General features: G+C 36.1%; 2 protein-coding genes across 2 annotated transcripts in view; both read right to left on the bottom strand.

Annotated features, from left to right (window-relative positions):
- Nucleotides 1-23,033, bottom strand: part of ROBO1 (roundabout guidance receptor 1) — a 393,037-nt gene that overhangs the window by 299,391 nt on the left and 70,613 nt on the right. Inside the window, exon 2 of the mRNA XM_057696916.1 lies at nucleotides 18,364-18,690. Within this exon, the coding sequence (XP_057552899.1) occupies nucleotides 18,364-18,690 (327 nt within the window). The remainder of the gene's footprint in view (nucleotides 1-18,363; nucleotides 18,691-23,033) is intronic.
- Nucleotides 6,474-7,464, bottom strand: LOC130830041 (nascent polypeptide-associated complex subunit alpha-like). The gene has a single exon (XM_057696914.1). The coding sequence runs from the start codon at nucleotides 7,326-7,328 to the stop codon at nucleotides 6,738-6,740; it is 591 nt and encodes a 196-aa protein (XP_057552897.1). The 5' UTR covers nucleotides 7,329-7,464; the 3' UTR covers nucleotides 6,474-6,737.

The raw sequence follows: 23,033 nt of genomic DNA, 5'->3' as shown, positions 1-23,033 counted from the left end.
GATTTTAGGAGCAACTGAGAATCTCTGAGAAAGCAATCAAGAGAGACAGATCGGATTTTTATTTGTGAAGAAGTATCACAGTTATCTAGATGAGAAATGACGGTGAAACTAATTAGAAAAACAGCACAGGGGATGGCAATAAGTAGGGAACGTCTAAAACCATTCATGAAAAAACATCATCAAGACCTGATGATCACCTGATGTGAACAGATGAAAAGAAAGGAGGAAGGAATCTCAGGTTTCTGGTCTGCTGGGCTGGATAGCTGGCAGGACAGTATCATTTTCATAGCTAGGAAATAACAGAAGAAAGGCAGGGACGGCAGGTAGATGAAGAGTCTCAGTCTGGATATTTGAGTGAGAGGTGCCACCAGGACCTCCAAATGGAGATGAGTGTAGAAGTCTGATCAGAGAAAACAGAACAAGGAATGAATCAGGACAACTTTGATAACTGAACCCAAGGAGGAAGGTGTGTTCATCCAGGATAGGCAAGAGAGCAAACTCCTCCGGAACATGAATTTCAGCAATAGATCCAGAAAGAGACAGGTAAGTAAGAGGAAAATCAATAGCATATGTGTGGAAGACCTTGCTAGTTGCCTACTAAATACCCATTCTCTGTTCTTTTTGATGAAACACCAAATTTTCTTTGGAGAAGAAATGAGCCCGTTAAAAACACCTCTCTCCATGCAACTTTGAAACTAAGGGTGGCCATCGAACAGCATTCTAGCCAACAAGAATTCTAGTGAGTGGGAATTCCAGAAAATTTATTATTTTTCTAAAAGAAAAATAGGCTGATGATTTGTTTACATTCCTCGCTCAAGGGCAGCACAGAAAGGTGACACCGGGAGGTGCAGCAGTCACCTTGCAACCACAAGAAAGAAAGTCAAGTAAGGTTGGCAGAGCAGAAAAAAATCAAAGCAAGCTGCATTCTTAATGGCTTCTTGGAGCTGCTATACTTTCTCTCCACAGTCTTCCTCCAGAATCAAATTTAAACCTATTTGGCTAAATTGTCTGACTTTGATTACATGCAGTAGGATGCAATCCTGATTTAGCTGAGTGCCATGAAATTCTGGGAAAGAGAATATTTCACAAAGAAGGTCAACTGTGTCAAATGGCTGCAAGAGGTAAATTATATGCATAATAGAAGGCAAAGTTTAGAAAGCTGAGGTCAATGCTATTAAGAGTAACAGGATATTAGTGAGAGAGAAGGGTAAGGAAGGCCACACACTGTGCTCTGCACCTCTTTGCAAAGTTTTGGTAAGGCATTATATTTAAATTGCCTATGTCTGGAATACTGAATGGATCCTTGCTATGGCTTTCAACATGCTGATGGAGACGAAGAAAACATCCCCACACACAAAATGGAAATAAGAGTATATCATATTCTTACTCCTATGATCTTGAAACAAAGAACCATGAAGATAACCACACACCTGAATCTGAAATGCACACTTTTGAAATTGTACATCCTCCCACAAAGTACCAAATATTACTGTTTATCCAAAACGTTTTCTGAGAAAACAAATTTTTTTCTGAAAAAAAAATATTTTGACAGTTCATTTAAGTGTGGGAATCATAATTTTGATTTCCACTTGTGTTTCACATCATTCATTAATATTTTAGAAGCTCTGAAGTCTCATAAAAAAAAGATACACTTAAAGATGTATTTTCCAAATTATTTTTTTAACGGCTCATAGAAATAATTCACTGGAGCATATTTTGAGAAAGGCCACAATAAATGCTAACCATGCCAATAACAACAGCTTTACAAACCCTCAAAAATATATGATCATCAAAGACATACTGTGTACTGATATATGAAGAATACTTATTTCACAAACATTTATGTGGATTTTAACTATACCTGTGTATAAGAAGATGACAGCCTCTGGGAACAGAAAGCTTTTTCTAAATGTAACTATATGTGGTATTATGTTTTCAGCATCCCCCTTCCTGAAATAAAGAGAGACATTCTTTGGGACCATAGGAATGGAAGAGGTAAGCCTAAAAATGTCCCTAGTACAATAAATAGCACATAGAACCACAGCCACCATTCATGTAACGCTTGCTATTTGCCAGGCACAGTTCTAAGCACATTATGTCTGGTAATTGACTTAATCCTCTCCAAAGCTCTATAAGGTAAGTAGAATGATATCCCCACTTTACAGGTAAGAGAATTAAAGTATAGAAAGGGTAAGTAACTTCAGCAAGGCCAGAGAGCTACGCAAAATAAACACTTACTGAGTTTGCTGGGAACAAACTTTAACCTGACAGAAATAATCGTACCTAACTATGAAGAGTTTCCATAATGCACTCGATGGAAATTCAGTCCATGGGGTTGATGGCTGAAAAGAACCCCTTATATTAAAAGAACACAAACTCCTCTTGGAATAGGTCATGAGGAACATATTGTTATTCTCCTGAAGTTGATGATCCAAATTTTGAAGGAGATTGAAGAATCATAACCAACATAGTCCAGAAAGAACCTATTTCATGGGAAACCATACAGAGACCTAAGTGGGCATCACTTTTTAAAAAGAAGGGAAAAAAAAAAGAAAAGTGGTAAGGAATTGACTTTATTGCCTACCAATGTTAGGGCGTCTAACCACAGAATTCTGAGGTTATTCAAGTTTTAGGTTTTGCTAATTTTGACAAAAGATGAGAAAAGTGGAGGAAAAGGTAACCATCAGCAGGACCTCAATCCACTGGCCATAAAACATCGTCTCCCGCCTGTGGAATGTTGGCTCATTGCTGCTTTCTTTCCTGAGGTGGTCCCAGAGGAAAATATGTTATAATCATATCTTCCAAAAGTTCCCTCAAGCAAGAGTCAACAAGGTTGCAATCTACCTACACTTCTATTTTAGAACTAAGGGAAATCACTTAGGTGATGATGAGAAGTGCTGAACTGTTTGATCAAAATGCTCTCAATGTCCTTCTACATCAAACACAGGCTCCTGATCCATTTCCTAGCGCTTGACTGAGATAAGAATCTAATAAAAGGGTAACAATGTGACTCAATCTAGATGAAGTACAGTATTATCTGGTAAAGACATATAGGGTGATGAAGAAGGAAAGACTGAAATAGAATATAAAGCCTTTGTGGGGGATGTCCTTTCCCACTTTCTTCTTAACTTTCTGGCTTTTAGTCTAAGTTTTGCTCCATCATTCACTGGATAACACTAAAAATGTCCCCATTCAGTCATACTAAATAACTTGGTCATAAACTTTTATTTCTCTTGACAAGCGTAAAATGTCATAAGCACTATTAAAACTCCAATTTATGTGCCAGTACCATACTGTCTTGATCACTATGGCCTTGTAGTATAGTTTGAAGTCAGGAAGCCTGATTCCACCAACTCCATTTTTCCTTCTCAAGATTGCTTTGGCTATTCGGGGTCTTTTGCGTTTCCATACAAATCGTAAGATTTCTTGCTCTAGTTCTGTGAAAAATGCCATTGGTAATCTGATCGGGATTGCATTAAATCTGTAAATTGCTTTGGGTAGTACAGTCATTTTCACGATGTTGATTCTTCCAATCCAGGAACATGGTATATCCCTCCATCTGTTTATGTCATCTTTGATTTCTTTCATCAATGTCTTAAAGTTTTCTGCATACAGATCTTTTGCCTCCTTAGGCAGGTTTATTCCTAGGTATTTTATTCTTTTTGTTGCAATGGTGAATGGGAGAGTTTCCTTAATTTCTCTTTCTGCTCTTCTGTTGTTAGTGTATAGGAATGCAAGAGATTTCTGTGCATTAATTTTGTATCCTGCTACTTTACTAAACTCATCAATGAGTGCTAGCAGTTTTCTGGTAGAGTCTTTAGGGTTTTCTATATATAGTATCATGTCATCTGCAAAGAGTGATAATTTTACTTCTTCTTTTCCAATTTGGATTCCTTTAATTTCTTTTTCTTCTCTGATTGCTGTGGCTAACACTTCCAAAACTATGTTGAATAACAGTGGTGAGAGTGGACACCCTTGTCTTGTTCCTGTTCTTAGAGGGAATTCTTCCAGTTTTTCTCCATTGAGAACAATGTTGGCTTTTGGTTTGTCATATATGGCTTTTATGATGTTGAGGTAATTTCCTTCTATGCCCATTTTCTGGAGAGCTTTTATCATAAATGGATGTTGAACTTTGTCAAAAGCTTTTTCTGCATCTATTGAAATGATCATATGGTTTTTATCCTTCAATTTGTTGATATGATGTATCACATTGATTGATTTGCGTATATTGAAGAATCCTTGCATCCCAGGGATAAACCCCACTTGATCGTGGTGTATGATTTTTTTAATGTGCTGTTGGAGTCTGTTAGCTAGTATTTTGTTGAGGATTTTTGCATCTATATTCATCAGTGATATTGGTCTGTAGTTTTCTTTTTTTGTGACGTCTTTGCCTGGTTTTGGTATCAGGGTGATGGTAGCCTCATAGAATGAGTTTGGGAGTGCTCCGCCTTCTGCAATATTTTGGAAGAGTTTGAGAAGGATAGGTGTTAACTCTTCTCGAAATGTTTGATAGAATTCGCCTGTGAATCCATCTGGTCCTGGGCTTTTGTGTGTTGGGAGATTTTTAATCACTGCCTCAATTTCTGTACTTGTGATTGGTCTGTTCATGGTTTCTATTTCTTCCTGGTTCAGTCTTGGAAGATTGTATTTTTCTAAGAATGTATCCATTTCTTCCAGGTTATCCAATTGATTGGCATATAGTTGCTTGTAGTAGTCTCTCATGATCTTTTGTATTTCTGAGGTGTCCGTTGTGACTTCTCCTTTTTCATTTCTAATTCTGTTGATTTGCATGTTCTCCCTTTTTTTCTTGATGAGTCTGGCTAATGGTTTATCAATTTTGTTAATCTTCTCAAAGAACCAGCTTTTAGTTTTATTTAGGAAGGAAGATCAATGGAACAGAATAGAGTTTTATTTAGGAAAGGAAGATCAATGGAACAGAATAGAGAACTCAGAAGTAAGCCCAAACACATATGGGCACCTTATCTTTGACAAAGGAGGCACGAGTATACAATGGAAAAAAGACAGCCTCTTCAATAAGTGGTGCTGGGAAAATTGGACAGCAACATGTAAAAGAATGAAATTAGAACACTTCCTAACACCATACACAAAAATAAACTCCAAATGGATTAAAGACCTACATATAAGGCCAGACACTATCAAACTCCTAGAGGAAAACATAGGCAGAACACTCTTTGACATACATCAAAGCAACATCCTTTTTGACCCACCTCCTAGAATCATGGAAATAAAATCAAGAATAAACAAATGGGACCTCATGAAACTTAAAAGCTTTTGCACAGCAAAAGAAACCATAAACAAGACTAAAAGGCAACCCTCAGAATGGGAAAAAATAATTGCCTATGAAACAACGGACAAAGGATTAACCTCCAAAATATACAAGCAGCTCATGCAGCTTCATACCAAAAAAGCAAATAACCCAATCCACAAATGGGCAGAAGACCTAAATAGACATTTCTCCAAAGAAGACATACAGATGGCCAACAAACACATGAAAAGATGCTCAACATCACTCATCATCAGAGAAATGCAAGTCAAAGCCACAATGAGGTATCACCTCACACCAATCAGAATGGCCATCATCACAAAGTCTGGAAACAACAAATGTTGGAGAGGGTGTGGAGAAAAGGGAACTCTTCTGCACTGTTGGTGGGACTGTAAGTTGGTACAGCCACTATGGAAAACAATTTGGAGGTTCCTTAAAAAACTACAAATAGAACTACCATATGATCCAGTCATCCCACTCCTGGGCATATACCCAAAGAAAACCATAATCCCAAAAGAAACTTGTACCATCATGTTTATTGCAGCACTCTTTACAATAGCCAGGACATGGAAGCAACCTAAATGCCCATCAACAAATGAATGGATACAGAAGGTGTGGCATATATATACAATGGAATATTACTCAGCTATAAAAAGGGATGAGATGGAGCTATATGTAATGAGGTGGATAGAACTACAATCTGTCATACAGAGTGAAGTAAGTCAGAAAGAGAAAGACAAATATTGTATGCTAACTCACATATACGGAATCTAAAAATGTTACTGATGAACTCAGTGACAAGAACAGGGAAGCAGATACAGGGAATGGACTGGAGAACTCGAGGTATGGGAGGGGGCGGGGAGTGAAGGGGAAAAAAAAAAAAAAAAAAAAAAAAAAAAAAAAAAAAACTCCAATTTAAACCTCAGGTTAAATATGACATAACTTAAAATGTTACTAAAGCTACAATTTCCACTTTGGATACAAAGAGACTGAGATTAGAAACTGTTTTATTATACTCAGAAACCTAAATTAAACATTAGATGTACTTTATTAAAAATTAGGCCCCACTTAATAATGATCTTCAAACATATGAGCCACTATAATTTAAAAATGGCTTTTCTGTTATCACTTACTATGTAAAATGAAAGTCATGCTGCAGCATAGAATTTAAGTAAATTAAAGTAATAATGTTGGTTAACATATGCTGATGCATGTAAGGGATACTGATGATGGAGGCCAGACAGTCCTTTGTTCTCAACCTTGTTTTTTTTTTTTTTCCTTTTTTCATCCAACAAGAAGCCATAACTTTATTAATGATAGAAACAGTACAAATTTCAAACCCAACTGCAATTAATTACTCTTGAAACACCCAAAAAAGGGTCCTCTTTTCAGGTGGTTACATTGTTAATTCCATAATAGCATTTACAATATCATTACTGTTGTTCTTCAGGACTCAGACTGCCTTTGCTCTCGACACATTTGCTTGTGACATGACCAATTCTATGTCCTTAACTTCCACACCTGTTTCATCAACCTCTTCCTCTTTACTCTCCTCTTGTACAGTTGGAGTCTCTGTGTTTCCTTTAATGTTTGAGACAGCTTCACCTTGAACTTTGAATTTCTCAGCAGCTGCTAACTGTGCTTGCTGAGATAAATCCTCGATCTTGGCTTCCCCAAAAACTATGTAGGTATCTGAAGCCGGGCTCCTATATACATCTGGTTTTGTGATGACAAAAAGGATATTCTTAGATTTCCGGATAGTGACTCTAGTAACCCCTGTAACCTGTCGAAGACCCAGTTTGGACATAGCCTTCCGTGCTTTCTTTTCGCTCCGGCTCTGTTTTGCTTTACTGACTGGTTCTTCATCAATTTCAGCTGCCGCTGCCAGCTGGGCTTGTTGTGTAGTTGCCTGCGTAGGATCCTGCTCCTCGAGCTCTGGTACTGATTCATCACTATCGGATTCTGTTCCAGACCCTGTCTCAGCCTGGGGCTGTGGCAACTCCTGCTCTGTAGCAGGGACGGTTTCTGTGGCTTCACCGGGCATTTTGTGCGGGGAAGGCAGAACCAAGATGACGGCAGAAAGAGTGCAACCTTTTTTAATACAACAAATGATCTTCAGGTAATTTAAACTAAAAGTCACAAGGACAAATTAAATGATTTCCACATGATCCTTCCAGCACAGTTCCATTCTTATTAATAAAAGCTAGTTTGGTTTTATTTTAGTTTTCATTCTAGAAAATGTGAATGAAAATGATGAATCTCGCATTTCTCTTTTGGATTTTGCTAAGCAAATACAGCCTTCCATGAATTTACTTAGAACATCTAAGATACATTTCCCATATTACTTTTCTTGATAAACAATGGTATGGATATTCATGAAGATTTGAGTATCCTCTTCTCTGATTAACATTCCACTATCTGTAAATATTCATATGTAGGAAACAATTCTTTCCTTATTCATCCAGGCAAATGTACTTCTCTGCTCTCCCAAGCTTATTCCTACCATACCAGTACCCACCCCACCCCAACCCTCAGCGCACATAAGCACGTCCTCTCCCCCCCCACCCCGCCCCCCTCTCCTTGAGTCTCTTCCTCTGTTACTCTGGATTTTTTTTCCCTCTGTGTCCTTTCTGTGTGTTTCTCTCTCTCCATTTCTGCCCCTGTATGTCTCTACCAGTCTCTTCTATATCCCTCCCCACTCTCTGCTGCCTCCACTCCTTACTGGTTTAGAAATCCAGGATAGTTCACCTAAAAACATATTTCACCTGCTTCCCTTTTGAAAAACCAAGCACATTGGGCTTGCATTCCCAAAAGGTGTTTGAGGTCCTAGGGGATGAGCAGGGGTCTATGAACTCCAGTTCACCACAATGTATAACAATACTTCTCAAACTTGAATTTGCCTGTGACTCATATGAATCACCTTAAAACATTGTTAAATACAGGGTCTGATTCAGGTGGTCTGGAAGGGGCCCCACATTCATCATCTCTAATTTGCAACCAGGTGATGCCACTGCTGCTGGTCCGTGGAACATGTTTTGAGTAGCAGCCTCCACTTGCTGCCTGTAGTCGATCCAATCCCACCCACATCTGAGTTTGCCTCCCCCACACGGCTGGGCACATTACCATCCGTGTGAGTTTCTTCTCTTTCTTATCCAATATCATGCCTAGTTACTGGAGCACCTAGATTTTCATTGGTTTTTACATCTTATTTTAACGAAGTTTTTATTTAAAAAATTTCATCAACAACAGATCAAAGCCCAAGTATTACAGAATACTTATTTTGTGTATTTTTCCCCGTACTCAGAAAAAGAGAAAGTAAAGATGGTTAGGTCCTACTCTGCATCTATAAAGTTTCTCAAGGGAACTTCAGAAAACCCCTTATTACTGAAGGGGTTTTCTGAAGTTTCCTTATCAGTCAGGAAGTTTAAACCCTTTTGTTTTCTATCAGCCTGTCATTATACTCATAAACACAGGTTGATGTTACTCAGAGGAGGTCACTACACTTAGAAAGCCTGTTCTACACTTATTAGAGCCTAAAAAGAACTCATTTGACTTTTTGTACTAGTGGAAGTCAACTAAATTTCCTGAGTAATGTTATCACCCAGAAGAGCCAATTAAATATTCCAAAATCTTGAGAGAAAGACAAACTCCCAGGGAAATAGTACCAAGACTGCATTCTAAGAGCTGTGCCTTCAAATGAGTGTTGAAGATCATGTGAACTGCTTGCCTTTACAAAGAAGTTGTGTGGGGACTTCCCTGGTGGCGCAGTGGCTAAGAGTCCTCTTGCCAATGCAGAGAACACTGGTCCGATCCCTGGGCTGGGAAGATCCCACATGCCGCGGGGCAACTAAGCCCGTGTGCCACAACTACTGAGCCTGCGCTCTAGAGCCCACGAGCCACAGCTATTGAAGCCCACGTGCCACAACTACTGAAGGCCATGCACCTAGAGCCTGTGCTCCGCAACAAGAGAAGCCACCGCAATGAGAAGCCCATGCATGGCAACGAAGAGTAGCCCCCACTTGCTGCAACTAGAGAAAGTCCACACACAGCAACAAAGGCCCAGCACAGCCAAAAATAAAATTAATTAATTAATTAATTTAAAAAAAAAAGTTGTGTGGAAATGAGACTGTTCCTTGAAGTGGCATTCTGATACTTTATGATGCTCCCCACATATGGAATAAAACACATCCAAGTTGCATGTCAGATCACGTCACGTACAACGGGCCAGGAATGGTGCTTAGCACTTGAGTCACAAATGGCTCCAGAGGAGGTGACTGTTGAGCCAATTATAAGAGAGGGACCAGTGGGTCAGGAAGAGAAGCACATTTCAAACAGAGGAAAGTGCCATTTCTTGGGACTGTGAAGGGCTGCCGCGTACTAATCCTAATCCAAATTCTCAATTCCACTTTCATGGTCATAGAATTGACCTTGACTTCACCATCACCAATAACTGCATCTCTTTCAAAATCTCAGCTTCTATTGTCTCACCCTCCAAAGTTCAATCGCTGAATCTAATCTTCCCTTTTCTCTTCATCTCCATTACTACACCTATTTCAAACTAGCACCATCTCCTGCCTGTGATACTGCAATAGCTTCCTAACTGGCCTCCTCCAACCATTCTGCAATTCATTCTCTAAACGTGTAGTATGCAAGTATCACATAAGTGACTTTTTAAAATATGTATCAGATCATGTCACCTCCATCAATGCCTAAAAACTTTCTGTGGTTCTCACTGCACTGCACATATAGTCCAACATCAATAACCCGGTTACAGGATCCTGTATGACCTGGTCCCCACCCGTTTCTCTAGCTGTTTCCCTTACTCACATGCCATACTAACCATCTTTCATTCTCTCAAATATGCCCAAGTCTATCATTTCTCATGGCCTTTTACCTGTATTATTCTTTTTGCCTGAAGTGCCCTTTCTTTTACTCTGTGTCTTGGTAATACCCAAGTGTATTTCTGCTCTCAGCTTAACCCCAATCCTTCCTGCCACTTGTCACAATTTTAAGGATAAAGTTATTTGTATGCTTAGTTACTTATTTTCTGTCATCACAACCCCCTCTTCCCACTATTTTGTAATTTCTATGAAGGCAGAAACGATTTTCTTTTTTGCTCACCACTGAATAGCTAAAACTAAGCAGAATGCCTGGAAAAAGTTATTTAGGGAAAAACATCAATTGTTTGGATAAACTATATTTCATTATTCTTCATATTTTTATTTAATGCCTGACTTTTAAAACAACATTTTTAATGCCCACATTGTGTAACTAAGAGAAGAAATTTTATGCCTCCAAAACATTCAATGGGGCTTTATCTAATCTGATTTAAAAAAAGCTTGAATTGTTAACTAATAAAAGGTTTAATTTATATCATCTTTATTAAAATCAATTATACAAAGAATGTTTAGGTATGTTTCATTAAACTTGTCATTGAAGCAAAAATTTTTAAAAATACAAATGATTCTCAAGTTAGTCTGTGTATGTGGCAAAGATGTCTAGCATTTAAATGACAAGTAAATTAGGAGGCTTAAAAGGAAGAGTGATATGATGATAAGATTTAAGAGATAACCAGATCTACCTTGTTATTTTATTATGTTTTAAAGGCAGTATTGTTGATATGAGGAGACACTGCCAAGAATTTCCCATAAATAACTAAATGCCGAATTGATTTCCTGGAAGCCTCAAGAGACTTTATATCTATGCATCAAATAGTGTTGAAATAATCATCTTAGTACTTTTCAGCATGTATGAACACCATCTACTTTTTGAGAAAATAAAAGGAGTGGCTCATGAGACTGCTAATGGAATACATAACCTTTAACCCCAAGATTACTGGATTGAATCCAGTCCAGGAGGGTGTATGTAGTAATATTCAGCAGATGGCAGCTGTTTTGTAGCCTCCAATCTAGAGAGCTAAACTCTTCCATTTAGCCTTCATGACATAGCTGTGTGTTCCAACAAAGCCAATGTCTTTTTTTTAACCAACCAAGAAAAGACTGATTATTAATTGAATAGTAAATAGTTTTCCCTAGAGAACATATAGTGATGTTAGGATATCTAGAAGGACATCCACCCAACTTTCGACAGTGGTTAACTCTGGCCAAATGAGATTATAAGAACATATATTTTAAAAGAGCAAGTATGTTCTTTAATGCATGTATTTAGAAATAAAACACAATGTTTAAGTTATTTAAAAATGATCTCTATAAGCTTACTAATCATATTCCTTAACCTGAGATTGGGAGTAAAGGAAAGAAAATGGATAACATGCCCCCACTCTAAGATCTTTCCATACATTTGCTAAAGATTAATATGTAACAGTTTTGTGAGCCAAAGAAAAAACAGTAAAAGTTTGCCTAAGAAATCAACTGAACACATATCTATAGCCCATAATTTAACTAAGAGTAGTTTTAAGATAGAACATCACTTGTTGGTTACTTAGAATAAATAATACATTCTCTGACACAGCCAACTCTTCTAACGCCCACATTCAAATGGTCAGCAGACTTCATCCTTATCTACTAAAATACCCCTTGAAACTCACACCTTCTCTTTACACCCATCATCACTGTCATCTCTCACATGGTTATGGAATATGGGTTTCTGCTTTTATAGTTCATACTAAATACTCTTTAGAAAGATATGACCAAAAAAAAAGAACTTTTATGTAATTTCAAAGAAAACAAGAACTGGCTCCTCTCTTAATATAGCATAGAAAGGATGCTGCTCTTACTTTTCTCAACAAATACAGAATTCACTCTGTATTTACTTGAAGACATAATGTTTCTATCCTCGATTTATGACACAATTTAAACCTGATATTTGGATGCAGCAAGTGACCTGATGGATCACTGAGATTACATGATTTTCCCCCCGGGGTTTTCTGATTTTTATGTCTCAGTTTCTCAAGATCATAAAACAACTATAAATCCAATTTAAAAATCCCTGAATAATTCTTACTAAAGACAGCTATGGTAGAATCTTTGCATCCTGCCCCCAAAATTTGTATGTTGAAACCTTAATCCCCAGTGTGATGGTATTTGGAGGTAACAGGTGGAATGAGATCACAAGGGTTGAGCCCCGGGGATGGAATCAGAGCCTTTATGCAGGGATAGAGACCAGAGCATTCTCTTCACCACGTGAGGAAACCAGGAAGAGAACTCTCACCAGAACCTGACCATGCTGGCACCCTGGCCTCCGACTTCCAAGCCTCTAGATTTGAGAGAAATAAATGTTTGTGTAAGCCACCCAGTACATGGTATTCTTGTTAAAGCAGCCTGAACAAAGACTGGCAACAATGAAAGACTATATTCTAATTGGTGGTTAAAAACTCAAGTCTTTAGTAAATATAATCATGTCATGGAACTTAGCAATATTGCTTCTTTACTTAAGTGAAAAAGTATGTGAATCCAAAAAGAAAACTTTAATAGTATCCCAACTGTAAAAGTTACAAAAACGAATTTTTTCATTTGACCCTAACACAAAAATGATTTAAGTCAATACTATTTGCATGCGCTGCGTTAACAATGAGAATCTAAAGATGAGAGTAAATTTCTCATACCAGGGGTTTCAGCTCAAGATGGAATTTAATATACTTAACATGCTCTGTACTTAACCAGAAATTAAAGAAAATTTAAGTACTGAAACATTTTATTTAAATTTTAGTATATTAACAAACATATCTTCAAATTCAAAATGGAGTCAGTCCACTTCTGAAATAAAAAGCGCCGAGATCCCCTTTGTATAAATAATTATAGTGTCTGCCCACAATACAGGGAAAGAGAAGAAAGTAATGAAAACAACAGCACCGGCAATTAGATTTATGATTTATTATTGTGTGCCAGGAACTGTGTTACACATTTTAGATGCATTATTTCATTTACTCATGAATCAATTTTGCAACAAAAAGTCACTGCATTTTAGAATATGTGTGCAAGTAAGCAGAAAGATATTTTAAAATCATTAAACTAAATGAGTCTAACATTCTTCATCTGAATACTGAAAACAAAAATAATACATATAAAAATGTTTTAGAATCTGGTCAAAGCACGGAAAATGGCAAAGTTTTTTAAAAGATGAAACAGATTAAGTAGAGGAAAGAAGAAAGATTTTCAAAGATGCAACATAGAGCTAGTTCAATTTCAAAGATAAAAAAGTCTTTCAAGGAACAATATATGTGTGTGCACATGGAAACTGTATGAATAACCTTAGTGTCTGACCACAATAAAGGTCAGCTTGATTGTGTGTACAATCCATCCATCCATCCATCAATGGATATTTTATACTCTAATGGCATATTCTATTTTTACCTACTCATCCAAACCATTTCACCTCCAGGAGTAATCCTTCCATCTTCCATGCTCTGGAGTTTAGAAATACATGCTAATGTACCAACACCTGGCTCCTTAGCATACATGATCAGTACATGTTCTCCTTTTATCCAAATGAGGAAAATCAGATCATTCAAATTCTAAATCACTTTAAGGAGGATTGTTTAGTAACAATAACAATGAAAGATTATAATGTACTGAAAGTGGTGGGAAAATATTACTTTAAAATATAAACATTCTACCTCAAAATAATTACTATTAAAAAGCACCCCAGTTAATAAAATCTGGGAAGACTTAATCTCTGATTAATTGGACAAAATTATTTTTTTCTGGAAAGACAGTTCTGTACTTTGCTGCTAAGACAGTCAGCAGATGTCTGCCTAGTCTGCAGGGAATTTCTCTTCCTCAGGAGAAAACAGCTTACAACAGGAAACAAATAGCCATATGCTGACTGTGCACTGCTCAGCAGATGACGTAGAGAACCATGTTCTGTAATCGAAAGCATGAGGGTCAAGGTTCAAATTAATTTTCCTTAAAATTCAATGCAATTACCCAAGATTGAATTACTTATTAAATATAAGTTGTGTCAAAGAACTGTGCTATCAGTTTGTGCCAGGCATAAAATGAAGTTCTAAATTTAATAACTGGTAATGTTGGGTACAGAAGAAGAGACCCATAAAATATTTTTCTAAACATTTAGTAGACTCTCAAATAAAGCTAATACAAAACAAACAAGAAAATACTACTTGCAATACCGTTTTAGAAGGCTGGGTTTGAAACTAAGTTAGATAAACAGTGAATTTTCATGAGTCTTAGAAACAGGAATATACTCTAAATTTACAAATTAAAGTCTTCACCAAGATACACCATTCTTGGCTTGCAAAGAAAAACAGTAATTAAAAAAAACAAATTTAAAAACTGTATCTGTGATTAAAAATTACAGAGATAGGCTTCCAAAAAAATCAAAGTGGAAACTTTAGGTGTAAGGACTACCATATATTTCTTAGCATTCCGATTCTTAGACTTTATAATTGTGTGAGATAAACTTAACTGCATCAAAACCGAGTTTTCAAGAACAAGAATACAACTTTTACCACATGGCAAAGATCAGCACCTAAAGATTGGCCAGTGCTTTTCACTGAGTCTAACCTGGTTATAATTGGGATTTAAATAAAAACAAAAATAAATAATCCTAAGGTAACCAATAAAGGGAGTCCTTTTGGTGCATTATTTAAATTTAAGTAAATATTAAAAATACAAAAGACAAGAATATTATCATTTCTATATAAAACTAAAAGTTTTAAATGACATTTCATATCATTTTTTCCCCACTGAAAGAATGACAATTATTAGGAACCAAGAAATCCAGTTGTTGTTACAGCTGTAAAACTTGGTTTAAAGGCAAATAAAATACAGATAAATGTTTTTAAAAGCATTACCAACAACTGTGCTGTGAAACCAGCACTGCCTCAAGACACTTTTGTTAATGCTATTACTTTGGGCTATAGCATCACTAAGAAATTAGATGAAATCTTTGTCCTCCTGTGTCTGAGCCTTTGGAAAGAATAAGAATAATTCTTATTAAACTTCTGGTACCTAAACTAAGAAAATATGAAAAAAACAGTAACATTCTCCAGGAAATAATAAAACCAAGCTATAATAGTACGTTATAGATGTAACCTACAGCAAATACAACCCATGTTTCTCTGCCCTCCTTCCCCTCCAGTATTTATGTAACGTAGAAAAGGCTAGTTTTGATTTTAGGATGCAAGCATATTTTAAAATGGTGAATGAGCAGTAATCACTGTTTAAAATAAATAACTGAAATACATGTGAATCAAATTACTACGTATCTATTTGTAGTGCACTGAACCATGGATTTTTTTAGACACAAAAATCCATTTTAACTGTAGAGTACTTAATTTTTCCCATATAACTTATGCGACCAAATAACACAATTTATTTAAACAAAAACATGCTTTTAATCTTTACAATTTAGCTAGTATAAAAATTACTGGAAGCAAACACTAGTTGAACTTTTTTCATGGTTTCAAATAATTAGTATCATTAATAAGGATCCTTATTATCAAACTACCCTTATTAATAGCAAACTGTATTTGATAAATATACAATATCTATATTCTTCTCCCTTCCCAAGTATATGAATTGTTACTGAATACAATCTCCAAGTATTTTCTAGAGTACTTTTATTACATCGTATTCAGTAAATTATAATATTCTTTTTTCTCTGGAGCTTGAAAACATTTTGGAATGTGTCTAGAATATCCCACTAAAACTTGTGAACTATACATTAAGGGACTATGTGTTTGAATATTTTACTGGTAAAAGTTATATAATGATCTTATGTCTGGTTTCAATTTCATGATCGTATATTTGTTGACTGAGACTGCAAGAGCTTTTCCCATAATGAACTCTCAAGGTAATGGAATGTCTAAGTTAGAAAAAGAACTTAACTGGAAACTAATAGTGTCTTTTAAAATAACTGCACAAAAGCCAGATTAAAACAGACAGGTCTCTAAATCCCAGTGCATTAAGGATATCTTGATCATCTGAGGTAAAACTAGAGGTGTTTTGAAAAGGAAGATCTAGAGGGTAAGCATTTAGACCCTCTACTCAAGTCTATAAACTTTAAAAAAAAATTCTGACAATGATAAGAATGCAAGGAGCGGTAAAAGATAATACAGAAACATGAGATGATCTTTGATATTTCTGTTGGTACACATTTCTTGTAGAGAATTATAAATCCAGAGAATAAACAATCACTGTTTTTCCCTCCTCGTCTTCAGTTTCTTACCACACACAGGAGTGGGCCTAGGTTATCTACATCATCTTTCTTGATTCTCTAAATTTGTTCTCAAATGTTAACTTACATTTATCTTCACAGAAAATAATAATTCTTAAATACAGTGGTGTCAAGCATTAGAAAGATGTTAATATCTTAACTTTGAAAGATTACTTTGTCAAAACATATGTCTTCTTATAAATAAGTTGAAGCTTCAAAATTGTTTTACTTGTTTGTGCTACATTTAACGCTGAGCTTAAAAAAAGGCAAAAAGAAATAGAAAAATATCTTTCTGCTGTGATTATAGCTTTTATACATCTCACTGATTTAGCTCTAAGATCTTCACGGAGAATCAAGGCAATAAGAGAAAGTACCATAAATTAATTACTGATTAACTGTGAATAGAGAAATATAAACCTGGGTTTCAAGTAAATGTTTTTAAAATGTGAATGCCTAACTCTGACATAGGTTTAAGTGATTACTTTAATTTTTATGCTATCAATTAAATTTTATGCTCATATCAGATTTCTTTGGTCTTCTGTCTCAACATAAGACCATGAAATCATGTCTCATAATTTCATATATGAAATTATTTCTATAATTAGATAATTATCTGTGGTTCTTTATATTCATATTCTAGTTGAATGTTGGAGGCAATGTTATGAAAGCTGATTACATAAATAAAATTTGAACATACATTATATTAAAATATCAATCACCTTGGAAAACAAATATATAGACATAGTTATATATACAGTGTCATATATAATTATAGTTAAATTTAAAGTGAATTAGATCTAAATTTCATTTGTCTCTCTAATCTCTATACAATTCTCAATTTCTGTCACATATACATATACACAGCAGGATTCCTTAAAAGGAATGAAATTTCCTGGCTACCTCTTTAATGTTTATTGAAAAAAAGAAAAGACTGATTCTAAGTCAAATACAATACTCATCTAGACTCTATATATAACAATTTAATCATTAGCCAACCAAATCCTTCTTGAGGTAATTTCAAATGAGCCTTTGGTATCTGTATAAATAAATGGAACTATCAACTCCCTGAGGATTCCATCTACATGTTCGCCTCCCAGGGTGCACTACAGCATAGCCTAGATAATAAAGTATGAGGCATATACATACATTTCTCTGGATATAGCTCTACCAAAAGCATATTTCTGAGAATTAGAAACAGTTTAAAAACCATACCTCACACTACCATTTGAAAGTATTTCTCCTAATGAAGACAAATGAAAAATACCCCACACTATTCTCTTTACATAAACATCCTCATATTCTACATATTTAAAAGGAACAAAGGTGGGGAATAAATCCATTTCACTGAGCGTGTTCAACAGAAAACAGCTCCAAAAAGTAGAACACAGCACAACCAACTCTGCTCAATATCCTACGAGGGTGAGTTAAAAATTATCCGCACTCTGGCTGTAGAATTTATAGAAGTTTTAATACAGTCGGAGTGCGGATAATTTCTGACTCACCCTCGTATAATAACCTAAGTGGGAAAAGAATCTGAAAAAGAATAGATATATGTATATGTGTAACTAAATCTCTTTGCTGAATACCTGAAATGAACGCAACATTGTAAATCAACTATAGTCCAATATAAAATAAAAGTTTTTTATAAAATTAAAAAAAAATTTTTTAGAAAAGTAAAACAATTCAAAAGAAAAACTATTCAATAAGTATTTATAAATCCCAATTTAGCTTGAGTAATCAGCTAGGATGAGAAATACAGAAAACTGAAACAAATAGTGGATGATATTCACATACAAATCTAGAGAGTTTCCTCAGGTAAAGCCTGTGATACAGGCTTAAAGTTTCATTACCACGATCAAGGCAACTGATCCCATGCTGCCATATCCCCTGGCGCCCCCCACGCCCCCCAGCCCCACCAAACACAGAAAGCCCATTTTACTTACTGGCTACCTCCAGCGATGCATTGTGACTCACAGCCTCTCCGAGGTAATTCCTTGCTACACAGACATAGACGCCTTCATCAGGCCTACTTTTTCGTCCATGCACTATACGTAAGAAAAATAAAGATCCACTTGGCAGCAACATTCGGTGTGAGCGAGGGTCATCTTTGTCTGTCTCCACTCTCTCCCCGCCTTTGTACCATTCAATGGTGGGTGTGGGGCGGCCTTCGGCTTTGCAGTTCAAAGTTGCAGGTTCTCCTTTTGAGACAATTAGGTCGGAAGGGTGTTCAACAATGCGAGGTGGAAAATCTTCCTGACGAAGACGGGAGCCTGCAGAATTGACAAAACATCTTCATTTCGTCGCTTGAAAACAAAAGTCTTATTTCAAAAGCATCGGTGTTAGCACTACTATCTAAACACTGCATAATAACGACCTACCCCAACCTCCTTACTAACTAATCCTTCTGGTGCCCACCTTGACTATACCTTCTAATTCCTGAATCCTTTTGACCCACCACTTAGAAAGTGCTCTTGCTAAAAATCTTTGCCTGTACAAATTCTGTCTGCTCTCCAAATCCCTTGTCCACAAATCCTTTCAGAACCCATCACCCTGTCTGTTTGTACCATGTACGTGCCTGTTTTTGCAGAGGAATGTGTTAGAGAATTGTTGACTATGGCAAATAATGGCACGGCTTCCTGGAATCTCCTTTTTAACGAAGCATCAATCAACACTTTAACAAAACATATGCTATACACTAATAAACATTTATGTTAAAATATATATGATGGAACTGTTCTTTATATAGACTTTTACATCTTTTGAAATAATATATTATGTGTGTATATATATATGTATGTATGTATATATAAATATATATATACTTTCCAAGAGTTTTTACTAATAAATTAAGTTCATTAGTCTCCAATAATCATGTTAATATTTTAGTAGACTTTAAAGGTGAAATGCTGAATAACTGAGTTTAAATAATTAAATATAATATTAAATGGAAAAGGATATTGGGTGAGGGGCTACATTCTAGACCTTATATATTACTTAATAAGTGAAGTCCTAAGTGTATGTGTCATTTAAATATTTTCTGTCTGTACCTTATTTTTCTTCAATGAGATTATAATCTCTAAAACAGGGATCAAGTTTCATATTTTTAATATTCCTACCTTATCGTTGCCATGGATAGATTTAATATGTAAAAATCTTAGAGATTTCTCAACTTCAACAACCAAACCTTAAATCTTGTTCTCATCTAGTGTTCCAATCTCAATGAACAATAAAAAGTAGGAACCAGTCTCGCTTAACACCTCTCTTTCTGTCCTCTAATCCTCTCCCAAATTTCTTAAATCAATCTATTCATCTCATTCTCTACAGCCAGCTACCATCCCAGATCAAACTACCATAGATTCCCACCAAGATTTAGGGAAGCACTTAAATAGCTTCACTTCAATGCAGCCAAATGAAGGCTTTGAAATGCAAATACAATCTGGGTCCCTCCCTACTTCAGCGGCTCTTAAAACAAACTCATTGCTCTTAAAGTCTTTAACAAGACCTACATGTTCATTCCCCTATCTACCTCTCAGTACTCTTCTTGTTGCACTCCCTTCTCTGCTTTCTTCACCCTAGTCTTCTGTCAGTTCCACAAATATATTAAGCTTCCTCCTACCACAGGCCTATGACTGCCACAGCGTCCGGGCTCAGGGCTCAAAATGATCTTACCCTGGTTTATACCCATTCTTCCTTCAAATCTCTACCTTCCCTGATCTTTACCACGAAACTGAAATGCTCCTTTTCAGCAAGGGTATGAAACTACCTATGGTAAAATAATCAGAATTATATTTTAAATTTATTTGTTTGAAGCTCTGAATAGTGTCTGTCTTTCCCATTACTTTGTAAGATCCGTGGGTCTGATTTTGCTCACAGTTGCTTCTCTTATGCCTGGCAGAGTGCTGAACACACTACGAATACTCAATAAATATGTGTTAAGTAAATAAAAAAATAAACAAAGTGCTAGCAGCAAAACCCTATTTGAGTGGAATGATCTGAAGCTTAATAATCATGCACTGTATAAAGAGACTTTAAAAGACTTTATTTTAAAATTGTAACCATATATGCATACTGTTTAACCTTTACTATACAGTAAGCTCTGCATGCAGTTTATTTATATCCCTAATTTGTAACTACTACATTTACCATTTCTCAATAAAATGATGAATGATGAAACTAAAAGATCTATTATTTGCTTATGTCCACCACGAAACAGAAAAATTATAATCTGAAATACTGAGTAACAGTTTTATAATCTGAAATATTGAGAAATAACTTTAGTTCAGTGCATGGTATACAGCACACGATAAATCCTTTAAATGAAACCAGGCTCTAAAAGAGGAGGAAATAAGCCAACAACACGGGAGAAAATTACTTGGACACTTGTGGTCTTTTGCAAAAGCTATACTGAAGGCAAATGAAATTTAAATTGAATTTAAGATTACTCAACTACAAGTGCTGTAGAGCTTCAGAAAATAAAGCATTATAATATATTATTAGCCTTTATTTTGGCTGTAATTATGAAAGCTGACTGCTAATGAGGATCAAGTGCTGAGGTAATATATATTTAATTTAAGCAAACTTTATTTCTATTCTGAAAGTCTATTTCAGATAGGAAACAGGGAGGCACAAGTTGCTATAAGAATACAAAGAATGGGCACTTCAGACAGCCCGAGAAAGGCATGTTGACACACGAAACTTGAGATGAGTCTTGGAAAATGAGTCAGGAAGAAAAGAAAGGAGAGGATTTCACTCAGAGGCACAGCTACAACAGCATATGGTACACTTGTGGGACCTGTCCTTAGGTTAGAACGGCCTCAGTATAAGGCGGATGTCAGAGATTAGGAAGCATGTGCCTGAAGAAGCTATAATGTGATGGGCTTTGTACATCAAGCCAAAGTTCTGGAACCTAACTGAAGGCAACAAGAACATTCAAATATTTTAAGCAAGTGACTACATGACCAAGTTTGGTTTTAAAGCACTCATCTTGGTAGTATAAAAATAGACTGCAGCAGCAAAGCTAGGAAAAGATTAGGATGCTTTCACACTCTTCAAACAATGAATTATGAAAGCTTGAACTTGGATCTTGACAGACAGAAGGGAAGTATCTAGAGATATTCAGTTACAATATCAACAGGATCTACTCACTGGCGGTGTGGGGGAAGATGGAGATAAAAAATGCACAGGATGGAGGAGAAGCAGAGGGTAGAGAGATTTCAAGTTTCTGGTCTGAGCTACGGGTGAAGGGCAGTCCCAATGAAGGTCAAGAATAAGAGAGTGGGATGTGGTGAGAGGAAGAAGAACAGAGATGATTTACTCAGTGTGAGACATGGAGAGTCTCAGATACTTCCTGAATATCCAAATACAGATAAGTTGCCAATTAAACATCCAAGTTTGACCTCAGGAAAAAAAATCGCAGCTGGATTCACAGATGAGAATCAAGTTGGAGACTGAAACCCTGGGAAAGAATAAAACTGCCTAGGGAGAGTGTATAGAGGAAGTAACGGCCAATTACAGAACCTGGAGATCACCCAGGCTGCATGAAAGTGCAGTGGAGCTCAAGGCTCTCTCCATCCCTAACTTACAGCCCTGTACAGCTGGACCACAGCCAGCATGACTTTTGGGAGTGGAGAACTCAGGCCCAAGTTTTCACCATGATGTTTGTACAGCAGCATTCAGTGAAAGAGTTTCAGCAATAAAAATCCTCTCTATTCTATTAAAGGCTAAATTTTCAAAATGCTCTTTGGAATACTCTTTTCTCAGATTGTCTGCTCAAAAAAAGAGCTGGGTTCTTAGGGTCTTTTAATCTTGCAAATGCACATTGTGTGCTCTAGAAGAAAAGTATAATATGTAGCATTTCTTAAACTTATTTGGCCATTGAACTCTGTTTTTCTTTTATTGGACATCCCACCGAACTTTGCTTCTGAGGAACACACTTCAAAAGAAAATAAACTCTGTTAGCACAGAATAATCTGAAGAGAATGAACAAGGTTAGCAACAAAAAAAAAAGAGAGAGAGAGAGCGAGAGAGAAAAGAAAAGAATTACTTGGCTGTAGAGCCAAAACTTTTGGAAATCATAACAAAAAACATAGAAATGCCATGTTTCTCATAACGTATAACCTTCAAGAAAGGAACTTTCCAATCTCCAAGTGATGTTTATAACAAATGATTGGTTAACCTCAATAATAACAATTATATATCACCATCATCATCTGTATTAAAAACTATAATAAATTATTTGTTATTATCTTGTCTAAGCAGAAGAAAAGGAATGGAAAATAAAACAAATATTAATTATCCATCATCTCTTCTATCACAACAGCATCTTTATGAGGTGGGTGTTGTTATCTGGTATCCACATGGGGGAACTGAGACTCTCCACCGTTGCTCAGCTGGAAGGTGGCAGTGCTGGAATCCAATCCCAGTCAAATTCAAAATTCTTGCTCTTTTCCACTATTCCATCCATACTGCTGTGATTAATTACTTAAAATCCATTCTTGTTTCCACTACTGGAAGTTGTTCATTTTGATTACATTTATTTAAAATGTAGATAATAAAAACAGTAAGAAGCAGTCAAACCTGATGACATCCAATGTTCTCCTCCCATGCAGTCAGA

This window comes from Hippopotamus amphibius, chromosome 10 (genome assembly GCF_030028045.1).
Source record: "Hippopotamus amphibius kiboko isolate mHipAmp2 chromosome 10, mHipAmp2.hap2, whole genome shotgun sequence".
NCBI lineage: Eukaryota > Metazoa > Chordata > Mammalia > Artiodactyla > Hippopotamidae > Hippopotamus > Hippopotamus amphibius.
The sequence above is the reverse complement of the archived record's forward strand: the minus strand, read 5'-3'. Positions and strand labels throughout refer to the sequence as shown.